The sequence below is a fragment of the Cebus imitator genome, unplaced genomic scaffold, assembly GCF_001604975.1.
Source record: "Cebus imitator isolate Cc_AM_T3 unplaced genomic scaffold, Cebus_imitator-1.0 Scaffold28, whole genome shotgun sequence".
NCBI lineage: Eukaryota > Metazoa > Chordata > Mammalia > Primates > Cebidae > Cebus > Cebus imitator.
This window is the reverse complement of record NW_016107343.1, coordinates 1,530,866-1,551,145: the sequence shown is the minus strand read 5'-3', so window position 1 is coordinate 1,551,145 and position 20,280 is coordinate 1,530,866. Positions and strand designations below refer to the sequence as shown.

The 20,280-nt window shown below is 37.8% G+C and overlaps 1 protein-coding gene and 1 pseudogene across 2 annotated transcripts in view; both read left to right on the top strand.

Moving 5' to 3' along the window:
* The window catches only part of ZW10 (zw10 kinetochore protein), a 38,607-nt gene that overhangs the window by 4,785 nt on the left and 13,542 nt on the right, over positions 1-20,280 (top strand). Inside the window, exons 3-9 of one of the 2 annotated variants that reach the window (XM_017523301.2) lie at positions 5,395-5,496; positions 5,839-5,916; positions 6,062-6,221; positions 7,722-7,874; positions 8,579-8,770; positions 16,770-16,933; positions 17,571-17,753. In XM_017523301.2, coding sequence (XP_017378790.1) covers positions 5,395-5,496; positions 5,839-5,916; positions 6,062-6,221; positions 7,722-7,874; positions 8,579-8,770; positions 16,770-16,933; positions 17,571-17,753 — 1,032 coding nt within the window. The remainder of the gene's footprint in view (positions 1-5,394; positions 5,497-5,838; positions 5,917-6,061; positions 6,222-7,721; positions 7,875-8,578; positions 8,771-16,769; positions 16,934-17,570; positions 17,754-20,280) is intronic. The other variant, XM_017523302.2, reaches the window with a different exon arrangement.
* Positions 8,852-15,797, top strand: LOC108300478 (annotated as a pseudogene).

Below are 20,280 nucleotides of genomic sequence, written 5' to 3'. Positions count from 1 at the left end.
ATTCTTTTTCCTTCTTTCTCTCGGAAAAAAAAAATTTCTGGAATTTATTGTCTTCATAATAAAATACAAACAGATGAAGCTTAGAAGTGGATCATTTCACCTTTTCTCATCTAATTTAATTGCTTACATCTCTGTCTCTGTCTCTTTTTTTTTTTTGAGATAGGTTCTCTGTCACCCAGGCTGGAGTGCAGTGACATGAACAGCTCACTGCAGCTTCAGCCTGCCAGACTCAAGCAGTCTTCCCACCTCAGCCTCCCAAGTAGCTGGGACTATAGGTGTGCACCACTACACTTGGCTAATTTTTGCATTTTTTGTAGAGACAGGATTTTGCATGTTGCCCAGGCTGGTCCTGGACTCGAACAATTCCCCTGCTTCGGCCTCTAGGTTTATAGGGCGGGAGCCACTGCACCTGGCTTAAATGCTTACGTCTCTTAATGGCCAACATTCTTTTAGATCTGCAGCTGGCCTCAACAAATTCAAGCATCAACATAATCTTCTGTCAGGTGTGGTGGCTCACACCTGTAATCCTCACACTTTGGGAGGCAGAAGTGGGAGGATGGCTTGAGCCCAAGAGTTTGAGACCGGCCTGTGCAACATAGTGAGACCTCGTCTCTACAAAAAGTAAACAATTTAGCTGGGTGTGGTGGCTTGTGCCAGTAGTCCCAGCTTCTTGGGAGGCTGAGATGGGAGGATTGCTTGTCGCCCAACCGTGATTGCATGGGTGACTGTAAGACCCTGACTCAAGCAGAACGAGTAAACAAAACATAATCTTTGTCTTTTGGCCTTCTTCTGGAAAATTGGCTTGGTTTATCCATCATAACCAGTCTACTTTCTGTCATAAAGCCACTTTCCTTGGGCATACATAGGATCTTTGCCTTTCTTGTACAGTGTCACTTTGTGGGTTAGTGCTTCATAGACGTTTTAGGGGAAGTCTGATGGGTTTGAGAAATATTTATCATGTTTGTTGGAGTGTTGTCATTAGAAAAAGAAGTAACTCAGTTTGAAAACAACTGCTTTATAATTTTAAAAACATTTGCTCATGTAGCTCAGCAGGAATTTTTCCCCGAAGTTTTCTTTTAGCACAAATTGGCAGTTGAGAGCAAGCATACTGACATAAGAGGTTTAAACAAAGTACAATCGTAGGTGTTTCTATATCTATTTCTAAATTATTGCACAGGGCTCATTGATATTCAAAATCATGATCTTGAGGTATTCTGTAGGTTCTTAATACCAAGGAAAAATATCAAGTCTGTTCCCTATGTCATAGTTATTAAAAAACGAAAGTGAACAAATGTGTTTTTCAGAAGTTCCCTAGAAAACCTGAATCACAATGAGGAAAACACCAGTTACCTAGAATATCTACTTAGTATCCCACTCACCAATCATTCTGATTAAAGGTTTTAATAAAAATCAAATCTGTTACTCTGCACCTCTGGCACAGTTCAAAAAATATCCCCAGAGTGTATTTGCAATTAGTGGATTAATTTGGGAGTCAGTATCCATAGTGCAGTATTAGACTGTGCTATTAGAAATGAAGTGTCTGGAACAAGACATTAATTGGCTCTCTACCTTTTACCGGCCACATCCTGGCCGTTGAAATTCATTTAGTTGTGGTTGTTGTATTTGGTTTAGCTCTGAACACTGTACTATTTGAAGAGCTATGAAATAAACTGAGGATGTTTAGCCTTGGGAAGAAACAGTTTCAATATTTGAAGCTCTGTCATACAGGAGAAATACTCAAATTTATGGTTCATAATGGAGAATTTTTTCAGTAGGTGTATGTTACAGGTTTATTCAGGCATTTGGTATATTTATTGTGCACTTAAAAGGTGCCAGATACTGTGATAGTTGCTGAATAAGAATGTTTTTTATTCCAAGGTATGATTCTCATGCCTGTTAGTAGTGTGACACAACAATAAATAGGAGTAATACAGTTAGAGAGAGGAGATAAAGCTAAGGATGGCTTCCTATAGGAAACAGTATCCAAACCAAGATGGGAAGTGATGGGCAAAAGAGGAAGGAAGAGTGTTGTTAGTAGCCATAAGTTTTAGGTAGGCATAGGGATGGAGGTAATGGAGAGATGTCATTTTTGGGGGGCTACAAATATTCTATAAGATGAACGTTTAGGGATTGTGGTGAGAAGGGACATAAGATGCAGTTACAAAGGTAAGCAAGGAGCTTGCATATTAGGTTAGTAGTAATATGATAAAGTTAGTGTGGACGTTGTCTTGATGGCACTGTGGAAGCCACAGAGGATTTTAAGTAAGAGATTGAGATCATATTCGAATTTTAGGAGTCCTATTCTGCTTGCAGTTTGAAGAAAGGACTTGAGGGAAATGGATCCAGGATATGAGAAGGCAGTTAAGATGTTCAGAAGCAGTTAAAATAATCAAGGGAAAAAAAGGGTAGTGACTTCCCCTGAAGTCAGTGGCAGTGGGGATGGAAAAAAATTGATGGATTTTAGTGACATTTCAGAGAGAATGTTTGGAAATTGTTGATCTGGGCAGTGAAAGATGTAGGAGTCAAGGATAACGGGGAAGCTAGATCATGGTTTCATTCCATTCACTGAGAGAATTGATGTAGGAGTCAAGGATAACGGGGAAGCTAGATCATGGTTTCATTCCATTCACTGAGAGAATTTAGAGAAAGAGCAGGTTTTTGTGAGAGATTTGAGGAATTTAAATTTAAGGTGCCTATGAGATATCCAATGGTCTTTCATAGGCAGTTGGATTATATTAAGGTGAAGGCTAGACTGTTGTAAAAAAAAAAAAAAAAAAACAGTAAATAAAAAGAGATACCTTGAAATGCAATAGCTCAAACAAGAAATTTGTTTTTTGAGATGGAGTTTCACTTCTGTTGCCCAGGCTGGAGTGCAGTGGCACGATCTTGGCTCATCAAAACTGGCTGTATGCCCAAAGGAATATAAATCATTCTCCTATAAAGACACATGCACACAAATGTTTATGGTAGTACTATTTGCAATAGCAAAGACATAGAACTAACCCAAAGGCCCAGCAGTAATAGACTGGGTAAAGAAAATGTGGTACATATACACCATGGAATTCTATGTAGCCATAAAAAGGAATGAGATCATATCCCTTGCAGGGACATGGATGAAGCTGAAATCATTATCCTCAGTAAACTAACATAGGAGCAGAAAACTAAACACTGCATGTTCTCACTCATAAGTGGGGGTTGAACAATGAGAACACATGGACACAAAAAGGGGAACAACACAGAGCAGGGCCTGTTGGGGGATGAGGTGCGAAGGGAGGGAACTTAGAGGTTGGGTTAATAGGTGCAGCAAACCACCATGGCACATGTATACCTTTGTAACAAACTTGCATGTTCCTCGCATGTATCTGGTTTTTTTTTTTTTTTTTTTAGAGGAAATAAAGACACACAAAAAGTATTTTTGTACAGCTATATAGTGTGTTTGTGTTTTAAGATGTGTTTTTACAAATGTCAAAAAGTTAAAAAGATTAGCCGGGCACAGTAGCTCATGCCCGTAATCCCAGCACTTTGGGAGGTAGATGTGGGCGGATCACTTGAGGTCAGGAGTTCGAGACCAGCCTGGCCAACATGGTGAAATTTCGTCTTTATTGAAAATACAAAAATTAGCTGGTGTGGTGGTGGGCGCCTGTTATCCCAGCTACTTGTTTGGCTGAGGCAGGAGAATTGCTTGAACCTGAGAGGTGGAGGTTGCAGTTAGCTGATATTGTGCCACTGCACTTCAGCCTGGGTGACAGAGTAAGACTCCTCAAAAAAAAAAAAAAAGTTAAAAAGTTTATAAAGTAAAAATGTTACGGTAAGCTAATGTTAATTTATTTTTGAAGAAAGAAAAATTTTAGAAATAAATTTAGTGTACCCTAATGTATAGTGTTTATAAAGTCTTCAGTAGAGTATACCAATGCCCTAGGTCTTCACATTCACTCACCACTCACCCACTTACTCACCCAGAGCAACTCTGGTCCTGCAACCTACATTTGTATTAAGTACCCTATACAGGTGTACCATTTTTATGCTGTATTTTTACTGTATGTTTTCTGTGTTTACATATACAAATATTTATCATTGTGTAAATGGTATGGTAACATGCTGTATGGGTTATTAGCCCAGGAACAATAGTTTTATATAGCCTAGGTGCATAGTAGAACATACCATCTAGGTTTGGGTAAGTATACTCTATGATGTTTGCATGATAACAAAGTCACCTAGCAGTGCATTTCTCAGAATGTGTCCCCATTGTTAAGTGACACACGATTGTACTAGTAATGTATGCTTTGGATTTAGCAATAAGAAGTTCAGTGTTTTTGTTTTTGTTTTTGTTTTTTTTTTTTTTTTTGGAAGGAACAGTTTTGATAGAATGGTGGGGCTAGGAACCAGATCACAGTGAGGTATGGAGTGAATGAGGGGTGAGAATGTAAAGACAGTGAATATTGATCATTATTTCAGGAAGCTGTTTGTGAGAGGGAGGAGAAAAATGAGGCAATTACTGAGAAATAGGGTGGTTGGTGAGGTGGAGGGAATTTTTTCTGAAAGACGAGAGAAATTTTAACATTAAATTTGATAGGATAAGTCATGCACTCATAGGTGTTCAGTCAATATATATTTCATGAATGAGTGAAGATAAATTAAGGAGAGGTTAATCGGAGATTGTAGGAGAGAGGGAATAATTGATCCATGTAAAGTCATTGATAAGGTGGGACAGAATTCGGGGTAGATTCTGCCTCAATATTAAATCTTTTTGACAAGCTGCGGTGGCTCACACCTGCAATCTGAGAACTTTGGGAGGCCAGGTGGGCAGATCACCTGAGTCCAGGAGTTCAAGACCAGCCTGGACAACATGGTGAAACTCCTTACAAAAAATACAAAAATTAGCCAGGCATGGTAGTACGTGCCTGTTTTCCTGGCTACTTGGCAGAGCTGAGGTGGAAGGATCGCTTAAGCCCAGGGAAGTTGAGGCTGCAATGACTTGAGATTGTACCACTGCATTTCAGCCTGGGCAACAGAGTGAGACCCCATTTCAATTAAAAAAAAATTCTAATAGAGCTGTCTGACTGTAGAATGAGTTATCACTTGGCAGTGGGGATACCTTTCTAGTAGGTGGATGAACTCTCTGATGAAAGATACCTGCTGAAATGAAAAATAGATGGTGACATGAAGATATTATGTTGAGAGGAATGGGTCTTCTTGGAATAGGATAAGGGTTTGGACTAGTTGGACCTCTAAGGTATCTTCCTACTGCATTGTGATTTTTATTACAGTCTTAACTAGCATTTAAATTTCAACATGAATTACGTTGACTTAATGAAACTTATTGATTTGCTGTAAATGTTATATTTATTAGGTATGGCATAGCTTAAAAGTTCTTGTCTTTGATGTGTGAATTAGGTCCGCCGGGATCTTCACGTATCAACTGGTGAATTTACAGACTTAAAGCAACAGTTGGAAAGAGACTCAGTTGTCCTAAGTTTGCTTAAACAGCTGCAGGAGGTCAGTAAACTCAACTTGAACCCTAGTGTTTTGGTGGTGAGAAGCTTGTTTTTTTTCACTTGGTCTCATTATTCAGTGGCTATCTCCTGACTATATTGTATTTTTTCTTCATATTTTCTTTTCTTTTTTTTTTTTTGCTCTTTCCTCGGGAACAATGATTATTCTTCGGTTTGACTATCTAACATAATCCCAGACTTCCTGGAGGCTTTCTTCATATTTTCTTTTCTTTTTTTTTTTTTGCATATAGGGGGAGGGAGGGAAAGTGGGAGCATTTCTTAATATTTTAAAAGCAGTAAGACTTGAAATAATAGGATGTATAAAATATTATACTTAAATTTTCAGTTTTCCACTGCTATTGAAGAATATAATTGTGCATTAACAGAGAAGAAGTATGTCACTGGTGCTCAGCGTCTGGAAGAGGTACCAAATGCTTTCCCCAAAGCATGAGCAATAAGTGTTCTTCTTGTTTTCAGTAAATTTTGTATTCTTTATCATTATGCAAATATATTCTAATTGCCCTGAGTCCAGATGGAATGTTTAACAGTGATTCCATTTCATTACCCAGGCACAGAAATGCTTGAAGCTATTAAAATCCAGGAAATGCTTTGATTTAAAAATATTGAAATCTCTCAGCATGGAGTTCACAATACAGAAACAGAACATACTTTATCACCTTGGAGAAGAGTGGCAGAAGCTGATTGTGTGGAAGTTCCCACCATCAAAAGGTGCTGCTGACCTCAGGTGGACTGCTTTGCTTCATCTGCCTGAACCAGTGGTGTCTGAATATACTCTAAATTTTTGTCTTGGTAGATGAGGTTTCATTCATAATCTTCCAAGTCTGTATTGAGTGCTCCTGTTAGCAAGATGCTTTCTTAGGACCAACTCATCTGGGTCCCTACAGTGCCCTCACCTTACTTCCCTTACATTCCTCTTTTTTGTCCCATTCCCTAGGAATGTGAGAAAAAATGATAGGGTAATTGAGGTCCGTGTGGTGAGAGTGTGCTCAAGGAGGTGGTAGCAATTTGCGACCACATTAAGTTTCCGTTGCCTTGTAGGACATACCTGTTCCTGACAGCCCTAATCCCAGCAGTTTGTTTGGCTAGAAAGTGTAAAGAAGCTATCTAGCCATTCTCTCTTGCTTAGGAAAGAAGATGGACCAGTAGACTTGTGGGTAGAAGAGGGGTTTTGCTCATTTTTTTTCTAGTCCTTGGGGAAAATCATGAGATAGGGAATGCTTTGCAAGGTGAGGAAATAGGATTACTTCTGCCCTGGCTTTGATTTATGCTACTTGGCTCTCAGCCTTTCTGCCTACCTCTGGGTATGAGCCCTCTTTGGTGTGTTGTTTGCTTTAAGAGTAAAACTTAAGAGGCTGTATATCAAGGACCTGCTATTGTACCTGTTGTATTTTCCAACATTGGATCTTGAAATTTAGTGTATTTCAAGAGAAACTGTCTCCCCCTGTTCCCTTTCCTGTAGCCACCTTGGCCTGCAAATTCATTATATAATGTTTGTGTGTACATAGACACACATGTGCATATGTGTATGTGTATCAGGTATTTGAAGGAAGTTATCCTGAAATTTTAGATTCTGTTCTCAAGTAGAATATTAGTTAAGAAAAGAGGGCAGGTATGTTGAATTATTTGTTATAACATATCCTACTTGTTAAACTTGTTGGGCAGAAAGAACATAGAAAGGAAGGTCTGTCAAACTAGGACCTCATCTTTTTTTTTTTTTTTTTTAAACAGAGGCTCGCTCTGTCGCCCAGGCTGAAGTGCAGTGGCTCGATAGCTTACTACAGTCTCAAACTCCTGAGCTGAAGTGATCCTCCTGCATTAGCCCCCATTACTTCCCCACCCTGCCCCCAGTGGCTGGGACCACAGGTGTGTGCTACCACACCTGACCAATTTAAAAATATTTTTTTAGAGACAGGGTCTCACTACACTGCCCAGACTGGTCTTGAACTCCTGGGCTCAAGCAGTCTTCCTGCCTAAGTCTCTCAAAGTGCTGGGATTATAGACATGAGCCACTGCATCTGACCTCAAAAAGTCATTTCCTTTTTTAAAGTGATGCTAAGGACATGTATGTCATAATTCATATTTGGTTGCATTAGGAGTACATTCTAATAGCACTGCATTTAGAAATATCAGAGAATGAATTCTGAGGAATAGAAGTGGGAACATCTTGTATTGGTGAGACAGCTGATATTTTTCCCCCTTTTCTCTTAGATACCAGCAGTTTGGAATCTTACCTACAAACCGAACTTCATTTATACACTGAACAATCACAAAAAGAGGAGAAGGCCCCTTTGCCACCCATCAGTTCTGTCCTCTTGGCATTTTCTGTTCTTGGAGAACTACGCAGCAAGCTTAAATCATTTGGTAAGCATGCTACTTTGTGTCATTTACACAAAATCTCCTAAGGCCCAGTGTTAAAGAGAAGACAGAAAAGATGATAAAATATTCTCTGGAGAGTATGAATAGAGTCTGGCCTCTTGATTCATCAAAGGGAATTGTCATAAATATTAACCTTTTTATTAAGAGATTGGTTTTTTTTTAAACTGTTTTCTTTTTATCTGGTTTTTGAATAATGTAAATAAAAATATGTAGACAATCTGGGAAACTTTAGTGGTAAAAACTGCACTGCATAATGGTTGGTGTGTAATGTCATGGTATATGTATTTTGGTTGTTAAGCTCAAAGATTTATGTATGTTTTTGACATGCTTTTTAGAAATTCTTTTTTTTTTTTTTTGAAATGGAGTTTTGCTTTTGTCACCCATGCTGGAGTACAGTGGCATGATCTCGGCTTACTGTAACCTCTACCTCCTGGGTTCAAGCAGTTCTTCTGCCTTAGCCTCCCGAGTCGGCGGGATTACAGGCGCCTGCCACCATGCCCAGCTAATTTTTGTATTTTTAGTAGAGGCGGGGTCACACCATGTTGGCTAGGCTAGTTTTGAACTCCTGGCCTCAGATGATCCACTCTCCTTGGCCTCCCAGAGTGCTGGGATTACAGACGTGAGCCACCGTGCTTGGCCTAGAAGTTTCTTATAGTGATTTTTTGATGAATGATCATGTGATTTTTCAGGTCAGATGCTGCTGAAGTATATCCTTAGGCCTCTGGCTTCTTGCCCATCCCTTCATGCTGTGATAGAAAACCAGCCTGACATAGTTATTATTCGTTTTGAATCTATAATGACTAACTTGGAATATCCATCACCATCTGAAGTTTTTACAAAGATCAGACTGGTACTAGAAGTGCTCCAGAAACAGCTTCTAGGTATGTATCTCCAAGGCAGTGCTTTTATATTTTGGAAAAGTAAATATTGTTTTTCAAAATAAATGTGATTTTAAAGTAGAAATGGCTGTTATGTGTGAGAAAGGAGGGTCAGAAGCAGGTAACTTGTGCCATAGGGCAAAGTAGTTGCCTTCTGTTTTTTTGGCCTGTTTTGCATTCCTTCTCTGTACTGTATTGACAAGTAGGGTCATTAGTGGTACCCCAGATTCTGGATTTGTAATATTATTTTAGTTGAATTCTAGGATGCACTTCTCTCACTAAACTCCCAGTACCATCACAGACTGGAACTCATGCTTTAATTATAGGGAAGTAGAAATGAACCAAGTGTTGTTTTACATATTTCCATGAAAATCCCTAATAATCTGATAAAAAAAAAACTTGGCTTAACATAGGAAATAAATTCTATCTTCTATTTCATCTTATTGATCTTTATGTATTCACACTAGAAACAGCCAGTTTCTGTATTCCTTAAATCACTTTTTTTGGTTGTTATACCATTAAAAGTGAAGTCTCTTGTGTTTTAATACTAATTTTTTCTTTTTAAAGTCTATTTGATTTACCTTCTTTGTGCTTTTCTCAGTTGTCATATTGAATAGCCTGGCTAACCATTCTTGGTGTGGCTAAAGTAAAAAAGAAATGCTCCTATTGTCGTTGGCCTTTCTGGCAGTCATAGACAGTATATTTATGTATAAACAATTTATATGTAAAGCAAGGACTTTTCTATTGTTTTGATGAGAGTAGAAAAGAAAAAATCATAAGGCTCCTATAAACTCAGAAATCTGAGGTGGTTTGTCTTGTCCCCAGATCCTTCCCTTAGGGAGAAATACAACTTAATTTTCATTAGATATAAATTAAGTTGTAAAAAAAGCATCCAGAGATTAGAAGGAACTGGAGAGATGATTTGGTCCAAATATCTCAGATGCCTGAATCTCCTCTATAATATTCCATCAGTTTGTCAGCCAAATCTGAACACCTTTAGTGAGCGGGAACTTGAGGTATTTCATACTGCCTCTGGGCAGTTCTGAGTAACAGGCAGGTTTTTGTTATGTTTTGTTTTTAAAACTCACATTTCTTACCTGTACTCTTAAATACTACTACGAAAATGCCACTTTTGCAAATTAAATCTTTAGGATAGTTGTTTTTAAAAGTTTGTCAAAATATATTACTCTGTAATGACTGCTTTATCGACGCTGTTTCTATTGTGTGGAGTTGTACAGAATGAGTCTACTTCTTATTACACATGATAGATTTTCAAATTCTTTATAGTTGCTGTTATTTCCCCTGTATCTTATCACCAATATAAACATTTTTATTTTTTGAATGACATAGTTTTAAGTGTTCCTGATCTTCACTGCTCTTCTGGTGTTGGCAGGTTTGATTTTTCCTAAAGCATCTCTTCTTATCTTGCAGATGGCCTTCTTGCTGTGTCTTTGTATGGCTTTTTCTCTTGCATTTGCATCCTGGTGTCGTGTCTCTTCCACTTCTATAAAGACAACAGTTGTATTGGATCAGGGCTCTACCCTTATGACCTCATATAACTTTAATTACCTCCCTAAAGGTGCTACTAGCATACCTCAGAGATATTGCGGGTTTGGTTTTAGACCACTGCAATAAAGTAAGTATGGCAATAAAGCAAGTCACACAAATTTTTTGGTTTCCCAGTGCATATAAAAGTTATAGTTACACTATAACCTTTTAAGTATACTATAGCATTATGTCTAAAAAGTGTGCATACCTTAATTTAAAAAATATATTATTAAAATATGCTAATGATCATCTGAGTCTTCAGTGAGTCATAATCTTTTTGCTGGTGAAGGGTCTTACCTTAATGTTGAGCGCTGTTGACTGATCAGATGGTGGTTGCTGAAGGTTGGATGGCTGTGGCAAATTCTTAGAATAAGTAAACAATGAAGCTTACCTATCTGTTGGCTTCTCTTCTTGAAAGATTTCTCAGTAACATGCAGTGCTGTTTGATAGCATTTTATCCATAGTAGAACTTTTTTCAAAATTGGAGTCAATCTTCTCATCATGCGACTGCTTTATCAACTAAATTTATGGACTATTCTAAATCCTTTGTTGTCATTTCAACAATGTTCACAGCATCTTCACCAGTAGTAGATTCTGTCTCAAGAAACCGCTTTCTTTGTTCATCCACTAGAAGCACCTCCTCATCCATTTGGTTTTATCATGAGATTGCAGCAATTTATTTATATTTTCATGCTCTATTTCTGATTCTAGCTCTCTTGCCATTTCTAATACATCTGCAGTTACTTCTTCAACTAAGTCTTAAACCCCTCAAAGTCATGAGGGTTGGAATCAACTTCTTTCAAACTGTTAATTTTGCTATTTTGATCCCCTCTCGTGAATCATGAATGCTTTTAATGACATGTAGAATGGTGAATCTTTTCTAGAAGATTTTCAGTTTACTTTGATCCATCAGAGGAATCACTGTGGCAGCTATAATTTTATTTCTTCTTTTTTTGTTTTGAGATGGAGTTTCACTCTTGTTGCCCAGGCTGGTGTGCAATGGCACAATCTCGGCCCTCTGTAGCCTCTGCCTCCCGGGTTCAAGTGATTCTTCTGCCTCAGCCTCCTGAGTAGCTGGGATTACAGGCATGCACCACCACGCCTGGCTAATTTTGCATTTTTATTAGAGATGGGGTTTCTCCATGTTGGTCAGGCTGGTTTCGAACTCCTGACCTCAGGTGATCCACCCACCTTGGCCTTCAAACTCGTGAACCAACATCTGCTAACTTCATCCTTTTCTTCTGCAGCTTCCTAACCTCTCTGAGCCTTTATAGAATTGAAGAGAGTTAAGGCCTTGCTCTGGATTAGGCTTTGGCTTTAAGAAAATGTGGTGGGTATGAGCTTCTACATAGACCACTCAAACATTCTCCATAAATGGCTGGGTGCAGTGGCTCACACCTGTATTCCCAGCACTTTGGGAGGCTGGGGCATGCAAATCACTTGAGGTCAGGAGTTCAAGACCAGCCTGGCCAACATGGTGAAACCCTGTCTCTACTAAAAATACAAAAATTAGCTGAGCATGGTGGTATGTGCCTGTAATCCCAGTTACTCAGGAGGCTGAGGTGAGAGAATTGCCTGGACCCAGGAGGCAGAGGTTGCAGTGAGCTGAGATCATGCCATTGAACTCCAGCCTGGGTGACAGAGTGAGACTTCGTCTCAAAACAAAACAAAACAAAAAAACCTTCTCCATAAATAAGGTTGTTTTACTTTATCATCCATGTGTTCACTGATACACTTTTAATACACTTTTTATTTCCTTCAAGAACTTTTCCAACTAACTCAGGAACAGAAAACCAAATACCACATGTCATCACTTATATAAGTGGGAGCTAAGTAATGAGCACACATGGACCTATAGAGGGGAACAACACACACTGGGGCCTATTGGAGGGTGGAGACGGGGAGGAGGGCAAGAATCAGGAAAAATAAAGAATGGGTAATAGGTCTAATATCTGGGTGATGCAATAATATATACAACAAACCCCCATGACACAAGTTTACCTGTATAACAAACCTGCACATGTACTCCTGAACTTAATGTAAAAGTTAAAAAAAAGTAAAAATAAATAAGTAAATAAAAGTAATGTTTACATTAAAAAAACCCAATCTTCTCCTTTGCATTAGAAACTTGGCTAACTGAGGCAGGAGGCCTGGTTTTTGACTTATCTGAGCCTTTGCCATGCATTTGTCACTAAGTTTTATTATTTCTAGCTTTTGCTATAAAGTGAGAGATGTGTGACTCTTCCTTTCACTTGAACACGCATAAGCCAGTGTAGGGCTATTGGTTTGTCTAATCTCAGTGTTGTGTTTCAGGGAATAGGGAAACCCTAGCAGATAGAGACATGAGTGGAAAGGGTGGGGGAATGAGGGAAAGGGGTGGCTGGTTAGTGGAGTAGTCAGAACACACAGAACATTTGTTAAGGTCACTGTCTTATGTGGGTGTGGTTCATGGCCTCTCAAAACAATTACAATGGTAACGTCAAAGATCACTGATTGCAGATCACCGTAACAGATATAATAATAATATAATAATAATGTGAGAATTGCCAGAATGTGACACAGATATACGAAGTGAGCGCATGCCTTTGGACAAACTGATACGCATAGACTTGCTTAATGCAGGGTTACCCCAAACCTTCAATTTGAAAAAACCCCCAAAACCAGCATCTGCGAAGCACATTAAGCAAAACACAATAAAATGAAATATGCCTGTATATCCAAATCTAGTCACGTTGGGGGCTAGGGCTTCAATGTGTGAATTTGGGCAGGGACACAATTCAGTCCATAACAATTGTGTGTGTATCTATTTGGCAAACACACACACACACACACCCCCCTTGTTCATATGCAGTGTGACATAAGAAAAGTTTTTTGCCATTTTTTGATTATTTGAATATTTGGCAAGCATTTCTTTTAAGAAAGCCTTAAAGATAACAATGTAACAATGTAGTAAATCTTTCTTTCTTTTTTTTTGAGAAGGAGTCTTGCTCTGCAGTGGCACTATTTTGGCCCACTGCAGCCTCTGTCTCCTGGGGTCAAGTGATTCCCCTGCCTCAGCCTCCTGAATAGCTGGGACTACAGGTGCGCCCCACCACGCCCTGCTAATTTTTTTTTATTTTAGTAGAGATGGGGTTTCACCATGTTGGCCAGATTGGTCTTGATCTGCTGGCCTCGTGATCCGCCTGCCTTGGCCTCCCTAAGTGCTGGGATCACAGGCGTGAGCCACCACACCCGGCCTGTAGTAAATCTTTCTAAAACCCTCAGATTCAACTAATGAGCATTGGCAAAGAACATAAGATCATCATATTTATTGTCCTCTGTTTCTTTCAACAGTTCCATTAACCAGTAATAATTTATAGTATTTGCATGTATATAAACTGGATTTCAACTGTGTTCATTAAACTATTTTTTATAGAGTATATTTCAGATAAAAAACAACACAAGTTATCACGTGAGAGAATGAAGCCATAAGGGAATCGTTAGTCTTCTGTTTTAAAATCCCAATAAATCTGGATTTTTTCCCGCTAACATAGAACTAGAACACTATTCATTGTAATAAAAATTAATTTTTTCATATTGCCAAAATTCTTTGACAAATGTGAAAGATTAAAAATATCTATGTAAAACAGACAAAACAAAATGTGTGCAGTGAGACTGATTTTTTTTAGGCTGTGAATTGATAATGTTTCTTTGCAAATTTGGAAGTTCCTTCAGATAAAGTATGATTTAAAGCTAAAAAGTATGATTTAAAGCTAATAAATGTAATTGGCTTTTTTACCTCATTGAACTCCTGAGAGCAAGATAGATCACCAGCAGCTATACTGGAGCCATTGGTGAAAATTTGGCCAGGATTCTCTGTCTTGTGTCTGCTCCAACCAGCATGGTCCAATAAGGAAATATGGCCTCAATATGTGCCGCCAGTGTTTCAGTCAGGATGCAAAGGATATTGGTTTCATTAAGTTGGACTAAGTGATCTTCCTTGAAAGGATTATCCAAGGCATCTACCCAGTGAAAAACTATGTTGACTCTTTGTACATAAAATTAAAAAAAGAGAAAAAAAAAAAGTATTTGCAATTTTCCAGAAATTGAACCAATTGATCTTTGATATTGTTAGAAAGATATATTTTATGGACAGTATTCTGTGGTGGCTTCATTGAAGATCTTTCACATTAAAAAAAAATCTTTTTCTTATAATTTTTAAAGAAAATTAAAATAATTTATTTTGTCATCTCTCCATTTAAAAAGGATTTTCTTTTTTGTACAAGAATCCAAGTTATTTTATAGCTGGTGAAAGTGAGAAGTTCAGGTCCTGTTAAAATCACACTTTTTATTGGACATTTAATTGTGATTTCAAGTGATGGATTTTGTCAGTTTTTTCACAGAAAACATCAAATTCCTAATGCATTTACTGAAAATGTCCCTTAATATTGTTCACGTTATTATCTTAAAAAATGTTTTGTATACAAGCAGGCAGCTTTTTTTGTTTTGCTCTGTTGTAGCAAATTACAGCTGCCATTGATTGTGAAATTTGTGACATACTTTCTTCTCTTTTTTTTCCTTTGCTCTTTCAGTGGTACTACTAGCTTCTCCATCTTTAACTTGACTCTGTATCAATAGTAGGCTTTGTTTTAAATTTAAAAATGTGTACATAATTATTTTCTTAATCTGGAAAAGAATAATAACTATTTAGATTTAACTACCTATTACAGTTTATGTAGGTATCACCATAACTTGTGGCCTATGCATAAAATATCCAAATAGACATAGTACAGTGTCATATTAGTGCATGGAGGAAAAAACTGTGATAGGATCAGTCTGGAGAAAAAAATCATGACGAGGTCAGTCTGTTTACACTGACTGGTTTGGCAATGTTATATGAAATACCAGAAATGACATTTGTGCCTGTTGGATGCTTGACAGTGCGACAGTAATATTTTATGTGATGCATTGGTTGCAGTGAAATGTAGTTCCATCAAAACAATGGAATTGTGTTTAATGGAAAAGTATTTTACACTGCTTCTTTAAAAAATTTTTTTCTATTCAAAAATTACAGAGAGCTCTCGGTCTCCTTCACTCAATTTGCTTCAGTGTTAACATCTTAAATATTATATAGTAATACATAGTGCAGTATAGTGCAATATCAAAACCAGGAAATTGACATGGGCACAATTCATAGAGTTTATATAGATTTCACTGGTTTTACATGTTTGCGTGTGTGTGTGTGTGTGTGTAGTTCTGTGCAGTTTCATCATATGTGTAAATTTATGTAACCACCACTACAAACAAGATACAGCAATGTTCCAAAATCACAAGGCTCCCTTGTGCTTCCCCTTTGTAAGCACACACCCCTGCTTCCATTTTTAAACTTAAATTTAAATTAATAAAAACTTTAAAAAATTGAATTTCTCAGTCACACTAGCCACATTTTAAGTGCTTAGTAGCAAAATGTGGTTGGTGGGTATCATATTCAGACCAGACTTTAGAACGCTTTGAGGTATCTTAAAGGCTCTGAGATAATATATTCACTTTCTTCTAAGGTGTGTGTGTGTGTGTGTGTGTGTGTGTGTGTGTGTGTGTGTAAAGAGACATAGTCTTGCTATGTTGCCCAGGCTGGATTTGAACTCCTAGGCTCAAGTGATCCTCCTACCTCAGCCTCCTGAGTGGCTTTGCCACTGTGCCCTGCTCTTCTAAGGCTCTTAATCCTCTAATTCTTCCTTGGTGAATCAGAACTGGGTTCATAACAGCTAGCGTCACAACTAGGTTCATGAACAGAACTAGGTTCTTAACCTCTTTCAAAGAGTCCTCTTTTATGAAAGAGGTTATGAACCTAGTTCTGTTCATGAACCTAGTTGTGACGCTAGCTGTTATGAACCCAGTTGCCACTGGTTCTTAACTATTATTTAATTGATTAATAGGATATTCTTAACAGCATTCTAAATATTTGTTGGAAAAAACCCCTATAACATATACCATAGAGGAGGTATTGAAATATTTTGTTTTATAGACTGCTTATGTTTTACTGTGAAGTATAAGCACTCAGAGTCTATGCAGAGATGAAAAAAGTATGTTTATTCATTGTTAAAGAAGTGAGATTTTATTCTAAACTAGTTTCAAGTTAGAATGCAGACCTTCTGAGTGCTTGTCATATAATCAGATCAGCAGCTTAGCACTAGGTGATTATAACGTAGATGGCTTAATACCTTATTGTTACAGAGTACAGGCGGTAATATAGTGCAGACAATTCATTTGAGCAGTGAAAATAAAATAATAATAATTGTGTGTCATGATTTGTCCCACGCAGTCAGTTGAGAAGGCTGTAGAATTATCTGTGCTGTTTTCTTCCCCATCATCTTAAAATTAAAGAATTCTAGAAAACTAGGGAACTTAAGAATATATGACGACCATGAATCGTTTCTTGTTTAAAACTTTTTTTTTTTTTTTTTTTTAAATTCAGATTTGCCACTTGACACTGGCCTGGAAAATGAAAAAACATCTACTGTCCCAATGGCTGAGATGCTTGGAGACATGATCTGGGAGGACTTGTCTGAGTGCCTTATCAAAAACTGTTTGGTTTATTCTATTCCAACAAATAGCAGCAAATTACAGCAATATGAAGAGGTAAAGAGCCGTGATATCACAGGTTTTAAGACACTGTTGATTCTTATTGCTGTCTTTTGTTTCTCCTTAGAGATAGTTTGTTCTTAAAAGTTATACTTTTAAGAAAATTATTAATAAAGAATAGAGGCAAATTCCATAAAGCTTCATTTTTCTCTGGGCTTCCTACCTCTTTAACTGTGGAAGTTTGTTTTCTTATTAAATATATTTTCTTTACTGTTGATTTATACTTATATCAGCTATAATAGCTATTGTGTGACATTTTACTTCTTTTTCTTTTCTTCCTTTTCTTTTCTTTTTTTTTTTTTTACTATTGACACCTTGCAGTAATCACTTCAGACGTTTTACTTTTTTGCTTCTTTTTAGTGTTTCCTTGAGTGCTAAAATAAGTATACTTATTTTGAAGATCTTTGTACTTATTATTACTAAGTAGAGTCAGAAATTTCTGTTGAAGATATTCTTTCTAATGAATTTAAGGCTGGAAATATGTATATTTTTATACCTAGTAATTGATGGTCCATTCTAAAACTTAAATGACCAGCTTGGTCTTTATTTTTTTATATATTGGATTTGAAATTCTAGTATTGAAATGGAATATATGTATATGATTCTTTTCTTTTTTTTTTCTGGCATATCTCAGATCATACAATCCACTGAAGAATTTGAAAACGCCCTAAAGGAAATGAGATTTTTAAAAGGAGATATTACAGATTTGCTGAAATATGCTCGTAACATCAATTCTCATTTTGCAAATAAGAAGTGCCAGGATGTGATTGTGGCAGCCAGAAATCTAATGACCTCTGAAATTCATAACACTGTGAAGGTACCAGGATTATATTGTATTGTATATGAAGCATTGTATATGAGAAAGCAACTCATTTTTGAGATGCATATAGTAAAGTGGAAGAGAGCATGACAGTTGTTGAGCTGAGTCAAGTTAGTAATCTTTTTTACATTGGTTTTGTCCCTTTTAAAGTGGTCCTAATCTCTTTCTCTTCCATTGGGTATTGTGAAGTCCAGATAAGATAATGCACATAAAAGCCTTTTATAAATTGATGAGGTCTACATAAATGTAATGGATTATTATTGTTGAAGCGAGACTAGATTATTCTCATTTTCATTTCTGAAGGTTTTAGGGCACAACTTTGTGACAGGTATACTTGGGCTGTATTATGTCCAGAAATTATATCCTATTATGGAAATGCTGACTTCATCTAGTAGAGGGACTAGTCTTAAAGCTAAAATAATAAAACAGGTAAATAAAAATATAGGATATAAATAATTACCTGTAAAGGCAGTAGACCTTTGCATATCTTACATGTATGAAATAATGTATATACCTTGAATTGGGTATAAAGCAAAACAAACTAAGGCAATCCCTTAACAGACAGTTCCTTAGCCATTTTTCTGCTATCATTGAGGGGACTGGGCTTTTCCTCTTTTGCTGTTTCCCATTTTCCTTGGGGTACCCTGTTATCATGTCCACTTCAACAAAATATTTAATTAGCCATTTGAAATGCACAGATATTAACACTATTTGAGGTAATTGTGGATTGTTAAAGGAGTCAAAACCTACTCAGTACCAGAACTGTGCTGTAGTTTCTTTTAACATAAATATCAATTGATTACGTCACTGTTCTGCAGAAAGTCCAGTGGCTTTCCATCTTTTTTTTTTTTTGAGACGGAGTTTCGCTCTTGTTACCCAGGCTGGAGTGCAATGGCGCGATCTCGGTTCACCGCAACCTCCACCTCCTGGGTTCAGGCAATTCTCCTGCCTCAGCCTCCCGAGTAGCTGGGACTACAGGCACGCGCCACCACGCCCAGCTAATTTTTGTATTTTTAGTGGAGACGGGGTTTCATCATGTTGACCAGGATGGTCTCGATCTCTTGACCTCGTGATCCACCTGCCTCGGCCTCCCAAAGTGCTGGGATTACAGGCTTGAGCCACCACGCCTGGCCGGCTTTCCATCTTTTTAAGAGAAGACCCAGTAGCCTTACAATAGTCTACAAGGCCTTATCTGATCTGCCTCCTATTGCCTCTCTATCTCTATTTCCTACTGCATTCATCCATCACTGTGCTGCAGGCACCCTGGACTTATTTCTGTTCCTTGAATGTTCTAGGCCCACATGGTTTCAGAATCTCTGAACCACTTGTTACCTCTGCATGGAACATTCTTTTTTTTTTTTTTGAGATGGAGTTTCGCTCTTGTTACCCAGGCTGGAGTGCAATGGCGTGATCTCGGCTCACGGCAACCTCCGTCTCCTGGGTTCAGGCAATTCTCCTGCCTCAGCCTCCCGAGTAGCTGGGATTACAGGCACGTGCCACCATGCCCAGCTAGTTTTTTGTATTTTTAATAGAGATGGGGTTTCACCATGTTGACCAGGATGGTCTTGATCTCTTGACCTCGTGATCCACCCGCCTCGGCTTCCCAAAGTGCTGGGATTACAGGCGTGAGCCACCGCGCCCGGCCTGGAACATTCTTACTATAGATACTCACATGATTTGCTTTTTAAAAAGTGCTTTCTGATGACTTTTTAAAAAATCATAGCCTCCCATATTTCCTGTACCCCTTCCTTGCCATATTTTTCTTTTTATTGTTTATCAACCAACATTTTAAATGAATTGTTTATTGTTTTTCCCTCTAGAAAGTAAGCTCCATGAGGCTAGGGTTTTGTTTACTGTTATATTGTCAGCACTAAGAAAATACCTGGTACATACTACTGCTATGTACTCAGTGGTCAGGTGCTTACTGAGTACCTTTGGTCAATGAATTCATATATATCTCACAACTCCTTGATGTAAACAGTATTACTTCTGAATTGCTCTGTGAGTCTGGGCTTAATCTTTTCACCTTGTTGAACTTCATTTTCCTCTTCTGTACTGTGAGAGAATTGAGATAATCTCTGAGTTTCCTACTCAGGTGGTTTTGGAAGTTTGTAAAATTGCATTTTTCCTGAGTACTCAAATCCTAATGTATCCTCCTCTAGGACAGGATGTCTAAACAGTGGCAGTGTTAACATTTGGGACCAGATAATTCTTTGCTGTGAAGGACTGTGCTGTGGGATATTTAGCAGCATCCCTGACCTCTGTTCACTAGATTCCAGTAGCATCTCTTCCAGTTGTGACAAGCAAAAATATCTCCAGACATTGCTGAATGCCCCCTGGAAGGCCCATTGGTCCTAGATTGAGAACCACTGTTTTAGATCCCATCCTGGTTCTTTCTTTTGGCATTTAGGTCCTGAAATTAGATTTTTAAAATTTCCCAACTTTGAAAAAGCTCCTCCTCCATTTTCTAGAAACCATTTTCAACTGACTTGCCTTTCATATTCTTTATCTCAGTTCTCTTTAT